At 39.1% G+C, this 27,183-nt stretch overlaps 2 protein-coding genes across 2 annotated transcripts in view; one reads left to right on the top strand and one right to left on the bottom strand.

The window, feature by feature from the left end:
- The window catches only part of Itga4 (integrin subunit alpha 4), an 89,115-nt gene extending 84,434 nt beyond the window's left edge, over window positions 1-4,681 (top strand). The window contains exons 26-28 of the mRNA XM_004628644.2: window positions 729-827; window positions 1,173-1,292; window positions 2,339-4,681. Coding sequence (XP_004628701.2) covers window positions 729-827; window positions 1,173-1,292; window positions 2,339-2,434 — 315 coding nt within the window. The 3' untranslated portion in view covers window positions 2,435-4,681. The remainder of the gene's footprint in view (window positions 1-728; window positions 828-1,172; window positions 1,293-2,338) is intronic.
- Cerkl (ceramide kinase like) overlaps window positions 4,675-27,183 on the bottom strand; it is a 124,441-nt gene continuing 101,932 nt past the window's right edge. Inside the window, exons 6-13 of the mRNA XM_004628641.2 lie at window positions 20,969-21,043; window positions 19,601-19,778; window positions 19,462-19,521; window positions 18,855-18,880; window positions 18,651-18,759; window positions 14,148-14,244; window positions 5,658-5,836; window positions 4,675-4,775 (exon numbers count right to left, since the gene is read on the bottom strand). Coding sequence (XP_004628698.1) covers window positions 4,694-4,775; window positions 5,658-5,836; window positions 14,148-14,244; window positions 18,651-18,759; window positions 18,855-18,880; window positions 19,462-19,521; window positions 19,601-19,778; window positions 20,969-21,043 — 806 coding nt within the window. The 3' untranslated portion in view covers window positions 4,675-4,693. The remainder of the gene's footprint in view (window positions 4,776-5,657; window positions 5,837-14,147; window positions 14,245-18,650; window positions 18,760-18,854; window positions 18,881-19,461; window positions 19,522-19,600; window positions 19,779-20,968; window positions 21,044-27,183) is intronic.

Raw genomic sequence — 27,183 nt, 5'->3', positions numbered from 1 at the left:
TTTAAGTTTCTTTAAGAACCTTTTTAAGAGCCTGACCAAGGAAAATAGTCTCATTGTAGCATTTATAGACAAGAAAACACTGTACCTCTGCAAAGCCTGTATGTGGACCACCAAGCTCTGTGTGTTCCAAGTTATAAAGTCCTGACTGTAGGAGTAAGACTCTGAGTTCATGCACTGATTTTATATCTGGATTCTATTACAATTTGCATGAGATTTCTTTTAAAAGAAACGTTAGACTTGAGAGAATGTTTATCAGGTTACAAAAAAAAAAAAAAGTCTTGCTTGGGGATAAAAATGTAACATTCCCAAGGAAATAACCTCTTATTATAGTCTAACAAATAATATTTAAATCAAGTTCCCTGCCACATAGTTATGCTTAATAAAAGGCTTTTGATGAAATAATACCATATAAACATGTACTAAGACCACACCTGGGAACTCGTGGGAAACACTGCATGTCAGTAAATAGGAAAGCAAACTGCAGAAACATCTAGATAATACATGGGTCATAAGAATTATTGGATTTTTTTATTTTATTTTATTTTATTTTTTTATTTTATTTTATTTTATTTTTTTTGTGGAACCAGGGATTGAACTCAGGCCCTTGCACTTGCCAGGGAAGTGCTTATTCCACTGAGCGATCTCCCCGGCCCCCATAAGAATTATTAATATGACTTTGTGGAATAAAACTCAACAAAGTCACGATAATGTTTCTGTGGTTCCCACAGGATGACACTTCCTCACTCAAGTTGGAGATAAGAGCAGCAGCTTTTGCAGAGCCACACCCCAGAGTTATCGAGCTGAACAAGGACGAGAACGCAGCACACGTAAGTGCTAGAACCATTAGGAAGCGTGCCGTGAGCGTGTCTAGAATCGTTTCCTTTCGCCTGAGTCAGAAAATTAGCACGTAAGCAGATTGTGGAGGACGTGGAGCACTTCACCAAGGTGGCATTTTCTGCAACGACAGGAGGGAAGATTTTCGGGAAGGTACAGTGGGTAGCGGTGAGAATAGGGTGACAGAAGAAACCCCACTGCCTCACAGGTAGTGCTGTTCCCTGCGGTTGAGTAAAAGCAGCAGGACAGGGGGGTGCCTACTTCTAATTTTATAGGGACTTAGTGAGGTTGAAAGGAAGTGACAATTTCTAAGCTGTCTCTCTTAATTTTTCACACAGGTCCTCCTGGAAGGATTACACCATCAAAAGCCCAAGCGCCATTTCACCATAGTGATTATTTCAAGTAGCTTGCTACTTGGACTCATTGTACTATTGTTGATTTCATGCGTTATGTGGAAGGTAAGCCTTTAATAATTACCAAATTTAGTGTTGCCATTCAATCTCCTCAAAAGACCATTTTCTCAGAGCTAATGTATGGCTCCACATTACTGAAGTATGTTCATATTCTGGTTGTTGGTATTATGTTCAACAATGAAGTCCCCAGTCTCTCCCCCTCCCAGGATTCTACATCTTCTGCTAGTGTACATAAAATAGCAGTAGACCAATGCGTTACATTCTTCAGAGGTCTTCACAGTCAATGTAAGTTTTTATTCTAATTACAGTTGCTATTCTAAAATAAATATCTCAATGTCTTCTAAAAAAACCAAAAAAATTACTGAAGTATACAGGCTAACTTTTTATATCAGGTGAATATATAGCATTGGTTGCGTATTTCTTCTAACATCCATACCAAAGTCTTTCTGGAAAAAAGTTTATTTTCAAATAACAAATGTTCAAGCTATAACACCAGATTTGCAAGATGATCTTTTAAAAGAGCATTTGCGAAACATTGTGGAGCATGTTGGATGCCATGTTCAGGGGACGAGGTTGTGCACCGTGTTACTGCATTGACAACAAAACACAACTTTAGCCAAATATGTCCCAAACTAATTTTTACTGACTACATTGGGTAAAACTCTCTGAATTTTTGTTTCAAGGGATATTGTTAAAAGATATATTGGCAGCCAGGTGTGGGGGTGCATGTTTGTAATCCCAGCACTTTGGAGGCTGAGGCAGGAGGATGGTTAGGAGTTCCAGAAAACCCTGAGCTACAAAGTGAATTCAAAGCCAGCCTGAACTACACAGCAAGACCCCCATCCCCCTCTCTCTTTCTCTCAGACTATGAACAGTGTAGCCCTGATATACAGATTTCATACTGAATACACTGGTTTAACAGGAAGACTTCTGGATAACTACAAATCTATGTGTTTTTTCTTATACATCCATATATATATATATATATATATATATATATATATATATATATATATTAATTGATTGGGTATTTGATGTGAATATTGTACACTTGTAACCATACATCAGTTACAATGTAATTCCATTTTTAGGCTGGCTTCTTTAAAAGACAATACAAATCTATCCTACAAGAAGAAAACAGAGATAGTTGGAGTTATGTCAACAGCAAAACCAATGATGATGAATAAAGACTGCTTTCAACTTCAGAGAACTGAAGAGACTCAGGTTAGGCTAAAATCATTGTTTACAGGAAAACAAAATTTTCTCAGATTTTTTTTTTTTGCATATTTCTTTTACTTACAACATGATATGTGTTACCGAGGTAAAAATTCAAGTCATGACTGTTCTTGCAAAGAGAATGACTGCAAAGCTGTAATACTTAGCACAGCCAAAGAAGATCTTACAGAAATTAAATGGGTAGAAGAACACTACAGCCTTCGACTTATTCAAGAAGAATAAATGCTGAAAGAGATCTTGAAAGTCCATTGGAACTAAGGCCTAGTGGACCAGGACACATGAGCACTGATTCATTTCAAATACGTCTTTGAGACTGTTGGACAAATGTTCTTTAAACACATTTCATGGAATTTTCCTTAAAGACCTTTTTTACAATGCATTTCCTTTGCTCGAGTGACCATTTTATTCAACAGACTATGAACAGTGTAGCCCTGATGTACAGATTTCATACTGAATACACTGATTTAACAGGAAGACTTCTGGATAACTACAAATCTATGTGTTCTTTTCTTATACATCCATGTTGTTTAAAAAGAATATATATGCATAGATACATGTATAGGTATAAATCTGATCATCTCCTACAATATACATCTATCAAGAGTACCTAGGGGTTAAGAGAAAACCACCCTGAAATGTTTTGGTTTATAACAAATTCTTAAGTGTTATAATTTATATTCTAAAACAATGGATTATAAATGTTGCACTTTAGCTAATATACACTGATATATTTAAGAAATATGAAAACTGGACATCATTAGTGATTTTAGGAATCTGTCCAAAGAGTGATACAGGGGCAGTATTTGACTTGCTGGGTACTGTACAAAATACCATCATAATTAAGCAAATATGCGTTTTACTCAGGCCTGTTCAGGCATTCTCCACAGAAATGCAGGAATACATTTTGCAGACAACTGAAAAATACACATTGGAATGATACAGTTAACATAAAAGTGGCATCAGAATTTCCATGAGATGTTTGGATAACAGGAGCTAAAAGTTTTAACTTAATATTATAGAAGGTTCTATTTTAAATAAATTATTTAAAATACAGCAAGAAGCCATTTTATCATTCAATGAATCTTCAAATATAATCATTTTGTAATATTTATTTCATATAAATATATGTGTATGAAAACTATGGCCAGTTTTTCAACATCTGTTAGAGGAAGTGATCAAATAAGAGAACAGTCTCAACTGTTACAGGAAATATTACTTTACACAAAGTCGCTGCCAGCTGTCTACCTCCTTGGATTTCCTGACTCGTGAAAGCCATCCATTCCTAAGCTTCCACTCTATGACCAGTGCCTGGAAAATGAGGATTACGTACACAGATTTTTGAAGGCACTTGAGCAATAGAACTTAAGCACAAAGCCTCTTTCAATCAGAATATACATGGTAAACTTTGTTTTGCTTGTACATATTTTAAATAACACATTTGTGCATAAGGTGTATTTTTATGCTTTTATTAAAAAATTTTAGCTCTTTTAGAATATTGAGGCTCATATATGAAAATGAAGCACAGATCTAGAGAACTATTGTCTCTAAGAAAACTAAAATTTGGTGGCTATGCTGAAAGCTAAGGGTCAGACCCAGGCCTTTCTAGTGCAAGAAAGACAGAGTTACCTGGTAGCTTTCATCCAGTTAGGTGCCTTAACATGGTTCCAGAAAAAAAATCTATCAACTTTGTGATGGGTTTTAAATCCTATTTTACAACCTGCTTTTAGAAGGTGGTCTACGTATTACAAAGATTTTTGTAAAAGAAAGTCCTGATTTTGGTCATATCATCGACTTCTTGTGTGATTTTTGAAATTTAACTCCTCCAGATTAGATACCTCAGTGTGGTCCTGAGAGGGATCTGTTTGCATCAGGCTACAGGAAATCTGACACCAGACTTGGTGGGTTTAAATCCTGGAAAATAAAACCTCAAATGATTTTGATTTCAAATTATCTTAAATATTGATATATCCTGATAATACGTGAAGGCATTGAATGTTTATTTTCACTTGCAATAAACACCTTCTAAAGACAGGAACTTGAAATTTTTTCTTTATATTTTTTTAATCTTGATTTTCAAAGCTCTGACTCCTGCATTTTAGTAGTACCAATAATACCACTTTTAATTTCTTACAAATACATTTTCTGTTAGAATATCTGTTTAAGTCATGATCAAATCATCCCATACAAAAATGGTACTTTACATATTTCTATTATAAACAATTGCATGTTACTTTAGAATCATTCATTTCTTCCATGATTCCTCCATAAAAACTGATACATCCTGGGTGTAATCTGTAAAGAATAACATAATTTATTATTTCATATCAATCACTCAGTTTGTCATTCTTTACATAGACTTCATGAGTAAGGTGTGCGGCTGGGGAGATAGCTCAGTGGCATAAGCACTTGCCTGGCAAACGCAAGGGCTGGAGTTCAATCCCCAGTAGAGAAGAAGAAAAAGTATGGTACCTAATGCCACATACAGATTAATAACCAACAAATATATTCATGGCAGAGTCAAAAATGAAGAGACCTGAAATATCTACAGTAACTATTCCAAAGCTGCCTTTACCTCTGTAGAAGGGTCAGTTGTTCCTGTAGAACATGCACACCGAGAGGGTGCCCTGTACACTTTTCTATCCACTTTGTCATCACCCGCTCAAGGAGAGTTTGCATTCACCTATGCCTACTTCTACCAGTTGCCATTGTTAATATGTACAGCTGTTCATTTGTAAAGTATTGAATGCCTTGTGAAGAACTGATGAAAGCCAACTGCTGAGCATGAAGTGTTGTGGGATTAGAAACCTGTAAGAGGAAAACAAGACTAACATTCTCCTCCTCAAAGGGCTTCAGAGTAGTTTAAGATCTTGATCAATTTTTTAAAAATCCAAAGTGTAAAACATAGCTACCTGTGTAGTCTATGATGAATAACTTGGAAGATGTTGAGACATACCCAAACACAATGACTTTGTTCCACATAAGAGTTGGTTAATAAATGTAAAGTTATTTCCTATTCATTGAATGTTGGATATATGTCTTTTTATGCTTCTCTGATTAGCCATTTTTTCAATTTATCAACTACCTCCTCCTTGCACTGTTGAGAGAAGCTGGGTTTCACTGGATTACTAGGTTGTGTCTACTGGTTAACATAAAGCAGTGAATAACTGGACTTACCTAACATGGACCTCTGATGCAACTTCCATTAAGTCGCCATCCACATTCCAAGGGAAGGTAGTGTTTCCTGAGGGCATTTCCTGAGATCCATCCTCCTCCCCTGGATTGTATCCAACAGTATTCCTTGGGTACACTTTTACTTCTTCAACATTGTAAGTCTCGATGAATGGAAAATTAAACTAAATAAAACAAAGGCAAATCATGATGCTTGCTTTATTTCTACCTGGGAATGTAAATCAAGGAGGTTGTTGTGTCCCCTCTCACAAGATGTCATCATGCATGTTTGTGTTTCTCTTTTGACAGCTTTGAAACTATGATGGGGGTCTCCATGTTGTTTTGAGGGCTTCTCTTTCCTGAAGTTTTCCTGGCTTAATTAGAATACTGTAGGGAAGTTAGTTCATGTCAATAATTGTACATAGTGATACTGTACTGTTTCCAAATAAAAGACTGGATCTTCAGTGCTGATGTGTTGAGACAGAAGGTCTGTGTAATCCAAAGATTCCTTATGTATTCATCAATTAGTTTAGCTGATGTGAAGGAAGCTGTAGTGTACTTTCACATCTGGAATCTGGGAAGAAGTGAGGTCTAAACGTTTGAAAAGCGAAGTCTATCTTAAAAGAGCCTAAGAAGCCTGCCTGCCTCCCACGGCATGTGCCTGCCTCCTCTTCAGTAACTGCAAGGTGATCGTACTTGGTTCAGTTATTCACAGATGGTGCAAGGGGAACCTGAACTCAAAACATTCCCCATGTGACTAAGAGAACTGTAAGGAAAAAGCACTACGTGGTCCCTGAAATAATTTTAAAGAATTCTAATTTTCCACCTAAGTACATTCTGTATGTAGTGTTCCACCTTTCTTCCACACACAAACAAGTCAGAACTTTAAGTCGATAGAAAACAAATACTTTTGCCACCACCTTTATTTTACCTAAGTGGAAGCCAACTTCAGCAGATGCTGGTTTATTCTAAGAAACTGACTTACACATGCTTTGCCTGGTGGCCTCAGCTGTCATGAGTGGGGCTGAGGCACAGGGTTCCAGGTGGCTCTCTCCAACTGCCTGACAGTCACCGCTCCAGATCTCCTGCTCCAGGTGTAAAGCCTTAGGGACATGCCTCATAGGTGCAGAAATTTCTGCATAATCATTCATTTAAACGAGTCATTAATAATTGGCTGTGGTTTAGATTACATTCCCACACAATTAAAAATACCAAGTTCTAGGGCCGGTGAGGTAGTTCAGTGGACTAAGCACCTGCTTAGGCAAGCGCAGGGACCGGGGTTCAACCCCTGCGCCATGTGCCACACTGGCCCTGCCCCCAGGCAAGCTAAGCCAGCAACTGAGTCCTGGTGTGGTGGCACACACCTGCAATCCCAGCACGGGGAGGCTTGAAAACAGGAGGATCACTACAAGTCCAAGCTCTGTAGTGAGACCCTGCACAAAATACAAAATACCCAAAAAGCAAGTTCCAACCCCTGGTACGTCTGAATGTCATTACATGTGGAGGTAGGCTCTTTACAGATATAATCAAGATGAGGTCAAAAGTGTGTTCTTTTCACTCAGTTGTGGATGAGAGAAAAGGGAAGAATGTCACAGGATACCAGAGCCTAGGATCGCAGTGCTGAACCTCCAGGCCAAGTGGTGCCAAGAACTGACAGCCATCCGTTTCAGAAGAGGGGTAAGAGGAACAGGTAGGCGTGTCACCATGATGGTATCAAGGGAACAGGAAGGAACAATAGGAGCAGCAGGCATCTGAACAGTCCTAAAGAGCACAGAAGGGGAGGAGAGGTGGAGAGGAGCTCTGGAGAGAGAGAGCAGCATGTGCCAAGGAACAGGAGCAGGTCGTGATGTGGCAATCAGAGAAACATTCGGCGGCGCTATTACGGGCTGAATTGTGTCCCCTGCTTCCCAAGCATTTCTAGGTTGAAATTACATCACACCCCTAGTGCCTCAGGACAGACTATTCAGAGATAATGCTTTTAAAGAGGAGATTGAGTTAAACCTACATCTGGAGAGTGGGCCTCCATGCAATGTGATTGGGGTCCTTATCAAACAGGAAACTTGGCTGAACAGCAAGATACCACTGAGGCACTGCCCAGAGACACAAGGAGGAGGAAGCCAGCATAGCCTCATGAGAAACAGGCAATGCTGCCATCCTCTTGAATGAGTGGTCTCCAAATTATGAAAATATATTTGCTTGTTTGTTTAAGCCACCAACTCTGTATGTCATGGTGGCAGCGCTAGAAAAGTAATGCAATGATCAAAACACAGGCCCAGGGCTGGTCAAATAGCTTAGCAGATTAAAGTGCCTGTAAGCAAGTGCAGGGGCCAGGGGTATGATCCTGGGGCCTGCCCTGCTGGCCCCACCCCGGTGGGGTGGGTGACAATTATTCCCAGCTCTTGGGAGGCTGTAAACAGGCAGATCACTATGAGTCCGATCTAGTAGTGAGACCCTGAACACCCTGTAGACCCTTCCCTAAAAAATACAAAAAAAAAAAAAAAAAAAAAAAGCCACAGCTCCCTTCCCCCAAACTCCAGTGGGTGGTACAGGAAGTGAGGCTATGACATAACCAGGGCCATAACACAAAGGGTCTGCACTGCACTGTGTGCTGAGGAATTAGACTATTATTCCGGGGACAATGGGAAAGGCCCCAAAGGATGAAGAGGGGCTCCAGAAAATTCCCTCTAAAAGGAAATACAAAAGACAATACTAACTGAGGACAAGGTCATTGTACAAGAGGGATTAGGGTTTGAATTCAGAAGAGGGAGAAATTTCAACAAGAGATCAAAAGCAGTTAGTGGGTTGGTGGTGGTGACCAAGAGTGAGGGGCATGTAGCATGTCCCCAGCCTAGTAGGAAGCAGTGTCCCTGACGTGCACAGGGAACATGGAAGGACCAGCAGGAGGACAGAAGACAATAAGGCTGCTTCTGGATGTGTCAGGCTCAGAGGCCTAAGTATTTTCCAGCCTTTGCAGCACATGACAGCAGAGTGGTCCTGCAGATCAGAAAGAAAACAAGACCCTGGGAAGGGCGCAGGGCTCAGAGAGATCAGAGTTCAAACAAGAGGGGCAGAGGCCACTAAGGAGTGGGCATCCTGGGAGGAGAGGCAGGCAGCCTACATTCCCGGGAAGCTCTAACAGGAAGGCTAGAACCTGATTATATACATAGTCCCAGCCAGTGAGAGACCTGGGGACAGAGGGACGTGGGCAGCAACTGGGTGGCACAGGATTCTGCAGAGTAACGTTAGCCTGTCCAGTAATAGGGATGAGGAGGCAACCACAGTGGTTTCCTGTTGTTGGAGGCTAAACAGGTTAAACACCTGTTCTGCTTACCTGGCAGTCACAGTTCAGAGAAGATGCTGCTGCTCACAGGTAGAAGAACTCTGCTTATTTCCTGCGTCCCAGCACTGCTCCTAACTCACTATGTGGTAGACACTAGCATCGCACCTTGGCTTGCCTTTATACACCTAAGCAATTCTATAAATTCAGTTTTGAAAATGTCATAATAGAAAGAGGATATATATCCATTCTGTTCATTTGATAGATAATTTTTAACAAATGTATCAAATGCTAGTTGAGATCAGTTATCTTGGATAAATCTATGTATTCATGGTATCCCACATTATGTAAGACATTTTACAATTTCTTTGCAAAAAATTACAGAGCAGTCTCATGAATTTTAATTTCTCTCTCTCTCTCTTTTCTCTCTCTTTTTTTTTTTTTTTTTTTTTTTTTTTTTTTTTTTTTTTTTTTTTTTTTTTTTTTTTTTTTTTTTTGCAGGACCAGGGATTGAACTCAAACCCTTGTGCTTGCCAGGGAAGCTCTTATTCTACTGAGCCATCTCCCCATCCCAAACTTTAATTTCATATAGTAGCTAAGTTATTTAGAGTTAAGTCTCATGGAACTTATACACAAATATGCAGGAAATATTTTTTGGGTTTATTTATGTATTTATTTGTATATAGTACAGGGTCTACAGGGTCTCACTATGTAGATCAGCCTATGTAGTGATCCTCCTGTTTTCAGCCTCCCAAACACTGGGATTACAGGCATGGGCCACCACTCCCAGTCTCAATTGCCATTTCAGTGTGCCCAGGCGGTGGGGGGTGGCATGGTACCCTGGCCACTGCGCTCTGCCTAGCCAGGCACTTTAGTCTGCTAAGATATCTGGCTGGCCCAATTTTCTGGTTTGTTTGGTTTCTATAAAACAAGGTCTGATTTTCTAGACTCGGCTGGGCTTTGAGCTTGCGTTCTACTGCCTCAGCTCCCTGAATGTGGGGGTCATAGGCATGTGCCACTGTTCCCAGCTTAGTTTTCTTTATTAAAAGACAGCTAAATGTCATGGTGCATGCCTGCGACCCATAAACTGGAGGCTGAGGTGCAAAGACTGCCATGCTTGAGCTCAGTCTAGGCAATTTAGTAAACTTAGTCACTTAGCAAGAATTTTTTTAAATTTTATTTTAGGGAAAGGTCTCTTTCTGGGTATTCAGGGTCTCACTACTGGATCAGACTCGTAGTGATCCGCCTGTTTACAGCCTGCCAAGAGCTGGGATTATAGGCACTCCCCACCATGCCCAGTCTCAATTGCTGGCTCAGCGTGCCCTGGGGGCGGGGCAGACAAGGAATTTGTTTCAAAATAATTTTTCGATAAAGAAAGGCTGAAGATGTAGCTGAGTGCAATAAAAACATACTATCACTGACAGGACTTACTGTAAAAGTAGGTCAAATATATTTTGAGTAATATGTTCTCCTTTAAAAAAAAATCCTATTGCTATCTGTTTTTCATTAAATTTTTGAAAAAAAACAAAAAACCCAAAATAGTTAGGATAGATGTTCAGCTACTTTCTCTTAATTCAGTGAGAAGAAGGATTTCTACCAATAGTGTTTGGACAGGATATCATGTTTGCATCTTGCACTATGGATAACTACTACAAGGACAACAACGTGCAATGTATTAATTATTGTAACTATCCTACTAACCTGTTCTGAAACTGTCTCAGTGAGATTTCTCAATAAAATTAATAAAAAAAAATCCTATACAGATTTTCATTATGTTCTGTATACTTTTTTTTAAAGCTAAACATCACTTTTGAAATCAGAAAATACTCTCACTGAAAAAAAAAATCTATACAAATTGCCAGTGGCCTTAAGATTTTACCTCATGAGGGAATTCCAGAAGAGAACTTTTCTAAACAGTTTGCATAATATAAATATCCCTTAAATAAATACAGAGCCTCTCATAGAAAGATTAATAGGCTAATACTCATTTAACTCTTTAGGATATTTAGTGTTGATGTTTTATTTTTTTCATAATTTTATGGATAAACAAATAGCAATGAGACAGTTTCAAATCAAATCGCTAGGACAGTTTCAATAACTAACACACTGCATACATTCTTCTTAGTGGTTAATTGCTGTACAAGATGCGGACTTGAGATCCTATTTACAAACACCATTAGAACAAATCATTCTATTCATTAAGAGAATGTAACTATATATCTATCCTAACCACTTTGAATACACAGATACAAAATGGACATTCATCCGTATACCCCTTTTTTGCTAAGTTCCGTCATTTGAATATTAGTGTTGATGTTTTAATGTTTAAATCTTTGAGCTATTTTGACTGTAATTTAGCCCATGGTGATAGACATGGGTCTAATTTTAGTCTTTGTCATGTGGAAAGCCAGTTTTTCCAGCACCATTATTCTTCCAGTAAACATGTTTGGTCCCTTTGTCAAAGATAAGGTGGTTGAGTATGTTTGTGGTTGAATCTGCGTCTTCTAGTCTGTTCCACTGTCCCCGAGGTCTGCCTTTATGCCACTACCATGCTGATTTTATCATAGTAGCTTTAGAGTATAATTTCAGGTCAGGGATTGTGATGCCTTTCCTTTGTCGCCCAGGACTGCTTTTGATATTCTGAGTCTCTTCAGGTTTCAGATGAATTTTAGGAATGTTTTCTCTAGATCTGTGAGGTATACTAATGGCATTTCAATTGGGCTTACATTGAACCTGGACAACAATTTTGGGAATATTATTCAGCTATAAAAAATGATAAATTTGAGGCTTTTATTGGTAAATGGATGCAACTAGAGACCATAATCCTAAGTGAAATAAATCAAGATCACATATGCAAATATCATATTACCTCCTTAGTGTGAGAACCTGAAGGAGAAAAATCAAATCCAAAGGAGACAGCCGATACTGGGAAAATGGAATGAACCTGTTCAAAATGAAGAAATTACTGAGATGAGGAGAAGAACAGGAGAGGGAGTCAGGGTAAGAGATGTCTATACATGTGAGCAGGATGGTTTGGACAACTGTACTATGGACTTCTGCTGATCTACGGAAAGGAGCAGTTAATCCTTAATTTGTTTGGTCTTCTTTTTTCAATTCTTTTTCCTTTTTCTCTATTCTTACTTTCTTAAATATTTTTCTTTCTTTTTCCAATTTTACATGTATATATCTGATAACATGGACTACTAATTGGAATATAGCACTATGCAATACAAGAAATACTGTGAAATTCATATTATTTCGTTTAGTGGAATTCCGCATCATTTGTGATTTTTCTGTTTTAATACTATTTGTCTCTCTTTTAAATAAAGTTTTCCCTTAAAAAGAATCTACATACCAAGTCCATGACTATCAACAAGAACATAGAATTTTTAGTGGTTTTTCTTTCTTTTCTGACTTAAATCAGATTAAGAAAAAGTTTTAAAATTTAAAAATATAGTAAAATCTGAGAAGGCACACATTTCTTTGATAAATGTCAATAAATTTACATATTTACCAAACACACATAAATCACTGCTTAGGCTTACACCCTATAATGCATTTATTTTCCTACATGGCCTTCTTAGAGATCTGTATTTAAGAAAAGTGTGGCTTTATCTCATTTTTGCAATTTAACTTCTTAAATAGTACAGCAGGGCTATGTGTTGGCCAGCATGGCTGACAGAAGAGAAACTCAAACTGGAATGATGGCTTAGTTTGAAATCCTGAGGCAGAAGCAGAGGTGGGTTTTTTTTGTTGTTGTTGTTTTGTTTTGGGTTTTTTTTTTTTTTTTTTGGTAGAACCGGGAATTGAACTCAGGCCCTTGCGCTTGCCAGGCAAGCACTTATTCTACTGAGCCATCTCCCCAGCCCCAGAAGCAGAGTCTCAAAGTAGCTGTGTCCAGCTACTTTACTGCTCCTCTGGATTTACTGCTTCACCCACCCATACCTGTTCCTTCCCACCTATGTCCCAGCACCATTTTATACCCTTTGGAATGTGAGACTATTGGATTTTCCTATCACACCTGTATACTTCAACACTATTATCTGAGTCAGAATATCTGCCAAAAGAAAATGGCATGTCACTATTTTTCATTAAAATTAATCACCCAGGTTGAAATATATAGCCCTATTTATTATGATTTTAAATAGAATAATTTAAAGATTGTTTTAAAAACATCTGCAAATGTGTTGGAATCAATGAGTACAGGCAGCTGTGTAAGGATCAGATCATAACTTTAGAGAATCTGCCCCCCCACAAATTCAAGAAAGCTAAAATCCCAGATTTTACTATTTTCCATTTTTTAAAAAATCTATTTCATGGGGCTGGAGAGATGGCTCAGTGGTCTAAAGCACCTACTTGGAACAAGCTTGGCAAAGCACAGGGACTGTGGTTCGATCCCCCAGCACCACATGCCAGCCAGCCCCGCCCCCTGGTGGGCTGAGCTGGCCACACACACACACACACACACACACACACACTAAATAAAATGTTAAAAAAAAATTTAAAAAATAAATCTATTTCATTGTTGCGGCGTGTTTCAGGGTCTCACTGTACAGCTCGGACTCATGGTGACTCACCTGCTTTCAGCCTCCACAGCACTGGGATTACAGGCCTGCGCCACCATGCCTGGACTCTGGCTGGCTCAGCGCACCCTCAGAGTGGGACTACCAAGGCATGTGGTGCTGGGGATTGAACCACGGTCTGTGCGCTTGCCTAAGCAGACACTTTAGTCCACTGAGTTATCTCGCTGGCCCTACTCTTCTTTTTCTTTACTTTTTCCCTGAGGGTGGAGGGCGGGGCTGGAATGGTTATGTGATGCCAGGGATTGAACCACCATCCCCTGCGACTACCTATGCTTGCCTAAGCATGTGCTTTATACTGCTGAGCTATCTCACCAGCCCGCTACTTTTCATTTTGAACAACACCCTGAGTATGTAATTATATCACTGACTTCCTTCAAATTTAGTATAAAATTACATTATCTATTTCAATTTGTGCAAGAAAATGTACAGCCTATATCTCAACAAAGGCCAATCTACATTAATATTGCTGGATGCTTTACAAAATCTAGATGAAATATAGATTGGAAAAAAAAAAAAAGGAAAATGTATTCAGAAGAAAATCGAGCTTCTTATGAGGCAACACCATCGACTCTCACAGCATCTTCCTCCCCATGAATAATACCTTTGCAAGTAAATAGCAAAAATAATGTACTGTACCTGATTCTTCACACTGGTGTATCTTTTCAGATGTTTTATAAATTCTGGCCGTGAAGTGTTCCGTACAATTATAAGAGACATACTTCCATTGTTTAATCTGAAATTATACATGTGTATTTTACACCAAATTTTTCAAAAGACTGCATCAGAAATCAGTCCATATTCTTATAACAAATGTACAGGTTACTACAAGTTTGAGGCAAGACAGATAAAACATCACCACATTAGACTTACCCAAAATTCTCAAGTCATATCTTACTGTATTGTTATTTGAATAATGTAGCCTTTCAAATTAGTTTTACCGAACCATGGGTTTCCTTCTTAGCAGGCTCTTAGAGCAGAGCACTTTAAAAAATGAGCTATCATGCATCCAACTCATACATCAAGACAGGACTGAAATTCCACTGTAATTAAGAATGTAAACATTTAAAAGCCATTATATGTGGCTTTTAAAGTTGTATTATGAAACAGTTCACATGTCCAAATGGTGTAACATAAAGCTCAACATTCTCTAATATCTGAAGTGTGATTTAAATATTTATTTATGGGCAGAAGGCCTAAGTGAGATAGGAAATGGAATAAATCAAAGGGGCCCTGGGTGGATGCAATGGTGTGAACAACTGCCACCACACATGTTCAGTTAAACGGCTGAGCATTTTTATCTTGCATAACTGTTGTGTCCAATCCAAGAGACAGGAAATTCAGAGGCGTGATTTACTGCCAAGACAGCCGCTCACAAAGGCATCAGCTTCGGAAAGCGCTTTGAGGAAATGCATGCAAATGACTTCAAGCTTGAGTTCAGTGCAAACACTAAGTTATCCCAAGAGTAATGAGAGCAAAAGAGCTCCATCGGTCTCCCAGGAGCCCAGGTCAGTGCCGCAAGGTCGGCTGGAGAGTCCCTCCTCACTTGCACATTTTGTGGGGGAGTCAAAGACGAGAAAGAGGTGTGCTGAAAGGCACACCGAGGAAAACAAAATGATCACTAACAACAGACCCCTTAGCCAGGTCCAGTTCTGCTGTTCTTCAGGTCAGCTCTTCCCCGTGGGAAATAAACAGCACCAACATGTTCAGGGTAGAGTTACTGTATGTCCTTTTTTTTTTTTTTTAACTTTTCCTTTAAAATTGTTTTTTTATTTATTTGTTGCAGGGTCTTGTTATTCAGTTTAGATTCAGAGTGATTGCTGGGGTTACAGGTGTGCACCACCATGCCCGGTTTTGGGGCTGGCACAGCACATGGTACCAGGGATTGAACCCAGGTCTTTGCCCTTGCCAGGCAGGTGCTTAGACCACTGAGCTATTTTCCCAGCCCTGTACTTTATTTTTTAAATCACTTAATTTTCTAAGCATGTACAGCATTATCTATGTTTATTTTATATTATTTACTTGCAAATGAAACGTGCCCTATGAGCCTGGTACTGGTCCATATGTTTCACCTATATTAACACATTTAATCTCAGATTATTGAGCATATAAGCTATCTGTTCATATCAGACCTTTGCTCTTGTTATTTTGAAGTAAATTAAATTTTATTGTAAAACAAAATCAGAACGTATACTCTCTGGTTTGATTATTGTAAATTATACAAAACTGTATCTATGAAAATCTTTGTTCAACTGGGGCCTATTCTAAAGTCTCTTCAAAACTGGTATAGTGTGACTATTACCCACAGAGGAAATCTCTAAGCAACTGTCCTCTGAAAAACTCCTCAATACGAGGAAACCTGGCGTCAGTGGTGCAACCCCAGGCAGGCTGAACACGATGGAGCAGGTCTGAAGGAGGAACAAACCCACTACTTTTATAAGAACAGGACCCCCATGAGGGTTCTGAGTCGGGCCTAGAACTCTGTCTCAAGTCCCTCAGTCCAGGGCTCCTGGATCAGCCTCAAGCTTCAGATTTAGTGGGACCTGCCTCAGACAAGTGCACAGCTAGCAACCATTTCCAAGGAGGATGGCGGCCAGGGGAGGGGACAACCAGGCTCAGCTTTTAAATGACAAGAATTTCAAAATACCCCTCTCAATTTGCAACATTAGATGTAATTAATGATGGCCTGGCCACCTGGGTTTTTAGTAATCAAAGTTGATAGGTGCTTTTTTTTTCATCTCTAAATTTACATATTGCCCCATTTCCTGTCTTTGTATAAAGTGCCAAAGAAGAAATTTAGAAAGCAATTCTGTTTTCTAGCTGTTAATCATTTTGGTTAAATATTTTGCAGTAAAGTTCAAAGTAATTGATTAAAAAGTTATAAAGTGCCACAGGATATATGTCATTCTTTCCTCCCAGCTCCAGGGAAATCTAAAGTTGGCTGTAGGTCACACCTTTTATGATTCTTTCTTCTTGGTGGACAGGACTGGATTTTTTTTCTTTTTTGGCTGGCTCAGGCTGCCTTAAGGGTGGGTCTGGTAAGGCATGTGGAGCTGGGGATCAATCATAGAGACTGGATTTCAAGAGAAATATTTTCAGGCTCATAATGGACAGTTGCTTAAAAAGAATGAGTGAGAGAAGGAATGTCTGTACTTTGTGGATGAGACATATAAAATGCCTCATAATTTAATTTAAAAATGAGTAATGTATTCCTATGCATCACAATTCACATGAATTAGAACCAAAGTGTTTCCTTTAAAAGTACCAAATAGATACATGTATGTGTTATCTTTTTTCATGCTAAAGGTATTTGTGATTGCACTAAAATCGGAAAGCTTAGACATTCACTATATCAGAATCTGATATCCTCAAGAACTAGTAAATACATGAAGCAACCAAAGGTGGCACAAAGTCATCAAATCATTTCAACAAAACCCAAGAAATATTATTTTAGCCTTAATAGTACTAAAATTCATTGCTTATCTTTTTAAAAAGTATTAATTACAAAATAGTAATAAAAATTAGAAATGATACAGAATTTCACTAAACAAAATAATAGAATTCAACAGTATTTGTTGTATTTTGCATAGCATTGTCTTCAATTTAGTTGTTTAGATTACCAGATACGTGCATGCAAAATTGGAAAAAGAAAGAAAAAAAGACAAAGAAAAAAATTTTTGGCGTGCCATGACAGCCCTGCTCCCCGGGACTTGCCGAGATGGTCACTGAGACTGGGTGTGATGGTGCATGCCTATAATCCCAGCATTTGTGAGGCTGCAATCAGGAGGGTCACTACGAGTCTGATCTGTGTAGTAAGACCCTATAGACCCTGTACTAAACATATTTTTAAAAAAAGTTTTAAGAGATTGAGAAGACAAAAAGAGGAAAAAAATGAAAAAAGAAGACAAAAAATGTTAAGCATTAACTGTTCCTTTCCATAGATCAGCAGAAATCCCCAGTAAAATTATCCAAGCCATCTTGCATACATATGTAGTTATATCTCTTTCCCCTGCTCTCTCTCCTGTCCTCTTCTTCTCAGTAGTTCCTTCACTTTGGGCAGATTAATTCCCTTTCCACAGCACAGCGGTCCCTCACTTATTGAGAGGCTCTATTGTGGACACCCCCACGATAAGTGAAAATCAGCGAAGCAGCAACATTATATTTATTTTAGTATTTATATGCATTTTAAGACTTTATAAGCCTTCCCCACACTCTTATAAACCTTTCCCACATTTACGTAATTTTAAAAGCATACATATGCTGTATGATATTGCAAAATCCTGCGATATAGAAAAAAATCCACAATAAATAATTTAGATTAACATTTTTTGAAAACCCACAAAACAGGAAGCCCATGAAAGTTGAACTGTGAAATAGTAAGGGACTAGTGCCTCTATTGTGCCCTTCGATTTTATCTATTCTTTCAGGTTGTTGCACTAGGGAGACAATGCAGTGTTTTCACACGTGCACCTGACTTATTTCACTTAAGTGTATGGTCTCCATTACCAATAAAAGCCTCAAATTTATCATGTTTTATAGCCGAATAATACTGCATTGTGTAAAAAATACCACATCTTCTTTATCCATTCCTCAGTTGATGGCCATTTGGGTTGTTTCCAAGATTTAGCTATGACAAATTGAACCACTATAAACACGGGTGCACATATATCACTGTGGTATGACATTTTCAGTTCTTTTGGAAAAATACCAGGAGGGGAATAGCTGGCTTGAATGGGACCTCCAGTCCTAGCTTTTGGAGGAATCTCCACACTGATTTCCACAGAGGTTGTCCCAGTCTTCACTCGCACCAACATTGCAGAAGAGTTCCTTTTTCCCTACAGCCCCAAAGCATTCATTACTGGTTGACTTCTTATGGAAGCCTTTCTTTCTGTGGTGGGATGGAATCCCCATGTTGTTTTAATTTGCATTTCTGAACAAAAGTTACTGCTTATCAGTGTTTTCTAGTTGAATGATTTTTCCTTAACCTACTGTTGGCAAATCCTTTGGAAACTCTGCTAATTACACAATAAAAGACTGTCTCTTAGTTTCCAGCAATCCAAGATTTAGCTGGTTATTGTTATAAAAGAAAGCTTGGTTTATATAAAAAGAGTATGGATAATTCAATCAAAGATGCTTGCTTACCTGGTATTAGGTGCCAAGCCCCTGGGAGCCACCGCACACAGGCAAGGGATCGCCATGATGCTCACATTCAGGAACTGACCTTGGACGGTCTGCCACTGCCCATTACAGCCTAAAGGTCATGGAAGAGACTGGTTACTTGCTCGCTGCCCAGCTAAAGGCCAGGACCACCTGGCTCAGGTCTGCAGGAGATGCTTTTAGACTCACCAGATTTTGGAGATTCCTGTTCCATCCTGAGGGTAAGAAAATAGTTACAAAAATATATCACATAGACAAATCGCATCTATTAGGTGTGAGAAACTGAACATCTCATTGGCAATGCTAAGTATTTTCTTTGGTTGATTACAGACAGTAAATAAAAATAAGTGAACACTTTGCTACCAACATCATTATAATCAAAATTCATTTAAAGACAGAAAAGTGTTATATGGAACAATGATTTTCAAATTAAACAGTGAAAGCTTGATAATGCCTGTAGTCTATAGTAGACTAAAATTTCCAATGAGGGCTCAAAAATTGTGTGCTTTATTTGGTTTGGGGCTCATGCTTGTACCCAAAGTAGGTGGCATAGAGTGGGCAATGAAGCATCTGTTGGATGAATACATGAATAGGGGGCACAAAAGGTTGCTTCCGAGAACAGATCCCAAATTACATGCCTACTAGAACATGCAAGAGTCCATGACGTTATAGTCATCATCAGTAGATAAAAAAAATACCTGAAAGCCCAAAAACTTATAAATTATATATGCCAAAATGATTTATGTTTTACAAAAAGACAAAGACGATATCTACATTACATTTAGCTTTAACTTACCTTTCTCCTTCATCCTGAGAGCTGCTAAGAGGTAAAAATGATATTTCACAGTCCTCAGGCCTAAAATATAATGAAACGTGTTGTTAATGGTTATGAACCCTACGGTTCAAAATTTTTGGTATAGGAAAGATATACTTACTTAAGTCTTGCCAGTGTCTTAATCACAGCAAAGTCTCTCCGTTTGCTGGGGGACATCCATCGGTAATTCTCTGCTAAAGCCAGAGATCTTCCACCAAAGCCAAACATGGCTGAGAACCCAAAGCGAAGAAGCTTGCCAGTAGTACTAAAGGTGCAGACATCCACGGGTTGTATGTGTCCTTAAATATTACATTAAGTGCCAGTTAGTGCGTGGAGTGGGGCTACTCATCAAAACATCAACCATCATGGAGCATATGTACTTACAGAAGAAAATCTCAAGGTGCACTGAATCCTCCTGTTCTCTCTCTCTCTCCCTCTTCATTTCTCTTTGCCTTTAACTACTCTAAATGTCATTTGTGACTCTTTTGGATACCACGTGAAGAAACTAAAAACTGTAGCTTTTTACAGTTTCATATATACATGGTTAAGGAAGTGAAGTTAGACTCACATGGGGTGAACTTAGATTTACGAGTGGTTTTGTATTACATTTATTAACTGGGATAACCAATGGTTTATAGATGTACATGGGCTAAAATAGTTTTCATGTATGCTTTTTCCCTTCAATAATGTAATCCTAATCCTAGATTTTTGGTACAAACAACAATGTAGATTATAAACTCAAATAGTATGATTAGATTTTCTTGTTTCAGTTATAAAACTGTGATTTTGAATGTCAATATGATGTATTTTTCTATCCAGATCAGAGTTCCTCATGGCTCGTATGTTGTAGGCATCCCCCAAAGCTTCATGTGGTCATAGGTGGGGCTTTCTGGCTGGACCTTGGAAGGCCCAGGCTCGGTGTGGGTGGCACCACCCAAAAGGCTTGTAGCCTGAATGGAATAAAAGGGAAGGAAGTCTTGCTTGGTTGCTGCTCTCTGCTGCCTTTTGCCTGCTCTGCCATAGACTATTTCTTCTCAGCGACACCACCCTGCCTTGGAGGCAGCCAACTGTGAATTGGAACCTCTACAAACTGTGAATCAAACTAAACCTTTCCTTCTTTAACTGTGGGTGTTGGGTATTTTCTATCAGCAATGAGAACTAAGAGCGCAACTTCTTCAAATGCCCTTTACAGATCAAATATTCTGAAAAGACAGGCAGCCCAGAGACAGAATCTTAGTCTGACTTTGGGTTTTAGTCAAGTGTTTTTCAGATTTAATGGACAAAGACCTTATTATTCCTTAGATAAGTCTAATGGGAATAACATGATGGTTCTTTTGTGGGTGTATGTGGGTGCAGGCATCAAACACAAGACCTCGTACTTGTCAGGCAGGTGCTGGCCATTGAGTTATATTCCTAGTCTCTAAATGGTAGTTATGATATAAAATAAAACTTCAGTATTACATATAAATTTTCTTAGGCAAATTCTTACCCATTATAATATGCAAAGTTGCAGTTACCACGTGAGAGATTCCGTGAAGAGAATGTGCCAATACATTGGTAGATCCTGCCAAAGCAATGTAAAAACAAGCGCGATCAGTGTGCCATAGCTTTTAGATTGACATTTGCTCTAATTTTATATAAAAATTACTATGTAATGTTCAGATGAAAATGTAATGACGTTTATATCGAAAAAGTTCATAAAAACACCAGAAGCAAAATTCCTTCCACAGCATAGATGGCTCAGGACCCCTCCACTCCATCGGCCCAGGCCAGGCCCAGCTTCTGAGTGAGAACTTCCTCTGTGCTCTCAGGACCCCTCCAGACCCAGCCCAAGCACAGGCCCAGCTAGTGTGTGGGAGAGTTTCCATGCTCCCCTGGGCCCGCAGGACCTCTGTGGATCCAGCCCAAGCCCGGCTTGTGAGTGAGAACTTCCACTGCACTTTCAGGACCCCTCCAGATCCAGCCCAAGCCTGGCATACAGGCCTGGGATGAAACTGCAGCTGCAGTCCCTGCCGAGAGAGTAGGGGACAGAACCACCCAGCTAATCCAGGAGCAGAACATCTTGCCAGAGGGGCACAACAGGTTCATTCCCAAGGGCTGCAGCAGGAAAGAGCTGAGCACGGCAGCCAGACCCAAGCCAGGCACAACTGGAGATGAAATTCAAACTTTGTAGATCTGCACTCGAATTTCAGTAGGTGCTAAGGTTATAACTGCACCAAAGCTCTACACCAAAGGTCAGAGGACAGTGCTATACAGCATAGATGGATATAAAATATTTGCAGAATTATTCAACTTTTAAATGACTTAGATAATAGTAAACTGTTTGTAGTATCTACTTCATGAATATCTATTTTCTACCTTCTAAACGCTGGCTACATCAATGCCCAATCCATCAAACTAATGAAAATCTTTTAGCTTCCATATAAAAATAATCACCAACATCAGAAGAATGGTTCTGAAGAGAAGAGACACATGCATATATAAGAAAAATCTAAGTAATAACTAAAAAAAAATAGACAATCACTATAAACGCGAACAGGCATTCTCTTAATACTTTTAATGAACCTGACAGATAAATTCCAACCAATGCGGGACACCTTTCTATTATCTGACCAAAAGATGTTCTCTTATAGGAAGCACCTATATTATACTATTTGACAAGGTCTGAAAATTTATATTCGACACTTCATAATATCTTATTTTCACAATCACTGGAATAATGGAGGACCCACATAAATTTTCCTGCCAGTCTATGGAAGGGAACCACTCCCAAAACTAGGCCTCTAGAATTTTCATGTGGCAGTAAAATCTGCCATCTTCCAAACTGAAAATATAAACTATCCCCTTGCCATTTCAGAAATCTTAAAATGAACTTAAAATCGTTAAGAAAAAGAGTAAAGATTGTTATGGTTTGTGTCTAGTTGTCCCCCCAAAGCCTCATGCAGTCATGGGGTGAGGACTTCTAGAGTTTGTGTTAACTCATGATCCACTGGGATTATGTGTGATCCAAGGCTGGGATTATGGGTTTTAGTACTGCTGGGATTACCCATAGGTGGGTAAGTACTGGCAAGTACCCATAGGTGTGAGTGCTTCCCCTACCCTGGGGCAGGTAATTTACATTACAATGGAAGGTGGGAAGAGAAGCTAGCTGCTTGAGCTGCTGCTACCCCTCCCTTGTGCTCTTGCTCTTTGCCGCCACCATGAAAGGTTGCCCTCTGCTTTGTGCTGCTCTGCATTGGACCCAGCTGAGTATGGACTGAAACCTCCAGTAACTGTGAGCTAAATAAACCTTTCCTTCCTTCATTTTGAGTGTCGAGTATTTGTCCCAGCAATGAGAGAAGAGTAACTAAGACAAAGATAAAGGACAAAAAAAATCAACATACAAGAAGCAAGGGTGTTTTTATATTCTTACAATCAGCTATCTGAAAATAAAGAAAATGATCCTATTTGCAAAAAATAAAAATGCTTGGGAAGAAATTTAACCAAAAAGTGAACTAGCTATATACATTGAGCATTCTAAGACGAGAATGAAATTGAAGATGACACAAGTAAATGGAAAGACATTTCATATTCATGAATTAGAAGAATTGATACTACTATAATGTCTATATAAATTCCATGCAACCTATATCAAAACCCAAATGGCTTGTTCATACAAATAGAAAAAAGCAATTTAAAAATTCTTCAAGGCCAAAAAAGACTCCCAGTAGCCAAAGTCATCCTGAACAAGCAGAGCAAACCTGGAGTCATCGTGCTACCTGAATTTAAAATATGCCACAAAGCTGTAGTAATCAAAACAGCACAGTGCTTATATAGAAACAGAGTGGCCACAGGAACTGGATGCAAATTCCAGAAATACAAGTAAGTAGTTATGGTTGAGTTCTTCCACAAAAGTGCCAAGAAAACACAATAGGAAAAAGATAGCAGTTTGCATGGAACTAAAGTTTTGATATACACATGAAGAAGAATGCAATTAGATAACTACCTCACAACATATACAAAAATTAGCTTGAAAGATTATAATATGAAGTAGAAAACTATGGGCAGAAAACACAGGAAAAATGTTCCATGTGATGAGTCTGGGCACTGATTGAGTATCACCCCCCAAAACAGAATCAAAAGGCAAAAATAGGGACTGAAGAGATGAAATTACAGCAAATGTCTGCACAGAATGAGAGACAATGTGAAGAGCAAGAGAAAATACTTGCACACCCCACAGCTGGTAAGAGCTTAGCATGCAAAACAGAATCAAATATCACACAACAAGGATACATTATGAGAACTTTTTTAGGCAATACTGTCATGGTGTGAAAATCACAGAGTATGGCCATGCCCACTAGCTGCCAGGGTCCACTACGAATCTAGGTTCCTAAGCTATACACCTGTACATGTTAGCATATACTGAACACTGTAGGAAACTGTGACATAATAGTATGCATTTACACATATCTAAATGTAGAAAAAATACAATAAAAAGATAATAATGTGGCATACCAATGAATGAGCATGTGTACTTACCATGAACAGGGCTGAAAGGTGTTCTACAGAAGCCAGAATCATTGTGAAAACTACACTACCACCAAAGACTTTAAAAATTCGCATGTTCTCTCTGGTATGCTAAATTTATTATCAAAGAACTTTAAAAAACTAATGTTAAAGGCTGGGGAGATAGCTCAGTAGAATAAGCCTGGTGAGCACAAGGGCCTAAATTCAATCCCCAGTTCTGCCAAAAAAAATAAATAAAAACTAACGTTAGCTTACTATAACTTTTTACTTTATTATTCTTTTTATTTTTTTATGTATTTGGTACAGGGTCTCACTACGCGGCTTGGGACTCATAGTGGTCCTCCTGTGTTAAGCCTCCCCAGCACTGGGATTCCAGGCGTGCACTATTACGCCCAGACTCAGTCGCTGGCTCAATACAACCAGGGGTGGGGCTGGTGCGGCAGGTGGGACCAGGGACTGAACCACAGTCCCTGTGCTTAAGCAGGCACTTAATCCCCTGAACTATCTCGCAGGTCCTAACTTTTACTTTAGAAACTTAGAAAAATTTTAAAACATCTTGACTTTTCTGGAATAATCCAGAACTAAAACATAATATACAGTTGTACAAAAATGTTTTCTTCATTCTATGAGCTTTATTCTATTTTTCAATTCTTTAATTTTTTAATCTTTTTTGTTGAAAGTATACACACAGACACACATACACACACACATACACCCCAACTAGACAACCTAGGCTACAAAAGGTGAGGATCATTAATAACACTGTCTCCTCCACGTCTCATCCCATGAAGGGCATTCTGTTATGATTTGTGTCTGGTTGTCCCCGGAAAACCTCATGCAGTCATTGCAATGGCTTCTAGAGTGTGTGATTGATTAATTCGCAATCCACTGCTGGGATTATGGTGTGAGTGCTACATTCACCCTGGCATGGATAATCTGCATACAAAGGTAAGGAAGGGAAAGGGGTTAGTTAGCCATGGCAACTGCAGCCCCTCCCTTTGCTCTTTGCTACCATGAATGGCTGCCCTCTGCCATGTGCCACTCTGCCTGAGAGCCAGCCAAATATGGACTGAAACCTCCACTAACTGTGAGCTAAATAAACCTTTCCTTCCTTAATTTTGGGTGTCGAGTATTTTGTCCCTGCAACAAGAGAAAACTAAGCCACCTTCCTAGGAGCAGTCCTCTCCTGTGACAACAATGCCTCCCTATGGGTCTCCCCTGAAGGACCTGTCTGGGGTTCTTGCTTTGTTATTTTTTAGCACATAGCTGAGCACATAAGGATTACATTCACTGTGGGGAGCTGGAATATGCACGTAATGCATTTGCATCTTTTTACTTCCTTTTTCTCTCCCTTCCTTCCTGCTTCTCCACTTCCTGTTCCCTTTTCATGTGCACATCAATCTCCCCAGTTGCTTGTTCTTTGGGGTTCTCATGTTTGAGAAGCCATGCAATATGTAAGCCTGTTCATTTATTTCACGTAACCAGGCTCTTCTGGAGCAGATGTCCCTCTTCAGAGATAAGCCCATAGTGCTTTGCTTGGTTTCTTTTTCTCATCATAGGTTTGCTCATAAGCAGATAACACACCGGGAAAGTTCCTCTTGATCAGTGAAAACCTTTCTGCTTTGGTTTCGTGTTTTCAAACTTTTTAAGAAGCTTACTGAGATTTGCAAAAGCTTCTACTAATACTTTCACATGAATTTCCTGTATTTTCCTCTGCAGTTCCCTATCTCCTGGCCCTTCACTATATGATAGGAATTGTTCAGCCCCATTGCACTCTCACCACACCACTGGGTCAGTGAGGGATGCTACTTGTCAAAATGTGATCATGCAATGCACTGAGCATACACAGGGAACCGAAACAACTCAATAGCAAAACAGGAACAAAGATAACAAACAGCAAAATAATAACAAATAGTAATAATTAAAAAAAAAACTCTTTTTAAAATATACAGAGAGTGAGAATAGTGATTTCTCCAAAGAAGAGCTTCAAATGGACAAGTGTTACATAAAAATATTCAATATTATGAATCAGAGAACTTGTCACATGAAACCACAATGAGATACCATTTCAACCTGTCAAAATAGCTATTATCTTTTTAAAAATCTATATGGCCAGAATGTGGATAAACCGAAACGCTATTCACCATTGGTAAGAAAGCAAAACAGTGGAAACTGATATGGAAAATAATGGCTATCGAGGCGCCTCAAACAATTGAAAACAGATGTATTTTGGTATCCACCAGTCTTACTACGGGGGGTTACATTTCCAAAACCTGAAATCAGTATGTTGAAGAGATATCTGCACCTCCAGGGCCACTAGAAGTTTTCACAGTAGCCAAGGTATGTAATCAACCCAGTAACCATGAACAGAGGAATTAAAAAATGTAGTACACAATGGAGTAAAATTTTAACTTTAGAAAAGAAAATCCTGCTATTTGTGACAGTATGGGGGAACCTAGAAGACCTAATTTCAGAGAGACACATACTGCATGGCTTCTCTTTTAGACAGAATCTAAAAATGTTGCATACACAGAAGCAGAGAAGAGGGGCTTCCAGCCCTGAGAGCTAGGAGGGGAAGTTTGGAGGTATGTTGATCAAAGGTTGCAATATCTAAGTTATCAAGAGTAAATTCAATGGGCCAGAGAGATAGCTCAGTGGCATAAGCTCCTGCCTGGCAAGTGCAAGGTCCTGAGTTCAATCCCTGGTACAGTAAGTTCAGGAGATCTATTGTACAACATGATGACTTAGCTAACCATGTGTTACATGCTTGAAAACTGCTGACAGTAGATTTTAACAAAGAAACACATGGGACAGCACCTACGTTAGCTTACTGTTCTTTGTACAATGGATACTTTATTCAAAACATCATACTGTACAGGTTAAATTCATACAATTTAATGGCAATTTAAAAATAATGAGGATTAGGGATTTAAAAGAGTAATTAATAGAAATGAATTGACTAAGTTTTTTAAAAAATCAGCTCTCAGGCTCCCCCAGATATACTGAGTGAGGCTGCCGCTGTGAGGGTCTCCCAGTGGTCTGGATGCACCATGACTCGGCGCAGGTATGAGCTGTGTGCCTTCCTCGGCACTGCCTAAACTTCCGGAGAGCCCCTTAAGAAGGTAGAATCCTCAGTTCCACCTCCAGTTCTTGGAATCAGAATGCATGTGTGTGTTAAGGAGGATCCATAGGCATTTT

The sequence above is a fragment of the Octodon degus genome, unplaced genomic scaffold (genome assembly GCF_000260255.1).
Source record: "Octodon degus isolate 3935 unplaced genomic scaffold, OctDeg1.0 scaffold00025, whole genome shotgun sequence".
Classification (NCBI taxonomy): domain Eukaryota; kingdom Metazoa; phylum Chordata; class Mammalia; order Rodentia; family Octodontidae; genus Octodon; species Octodon degus.
The sequence above is the reverse complement of the archived record's forward strand: the minus strand, read 5'-3'. Positions and strand labels throughout refer to the sequence as shown.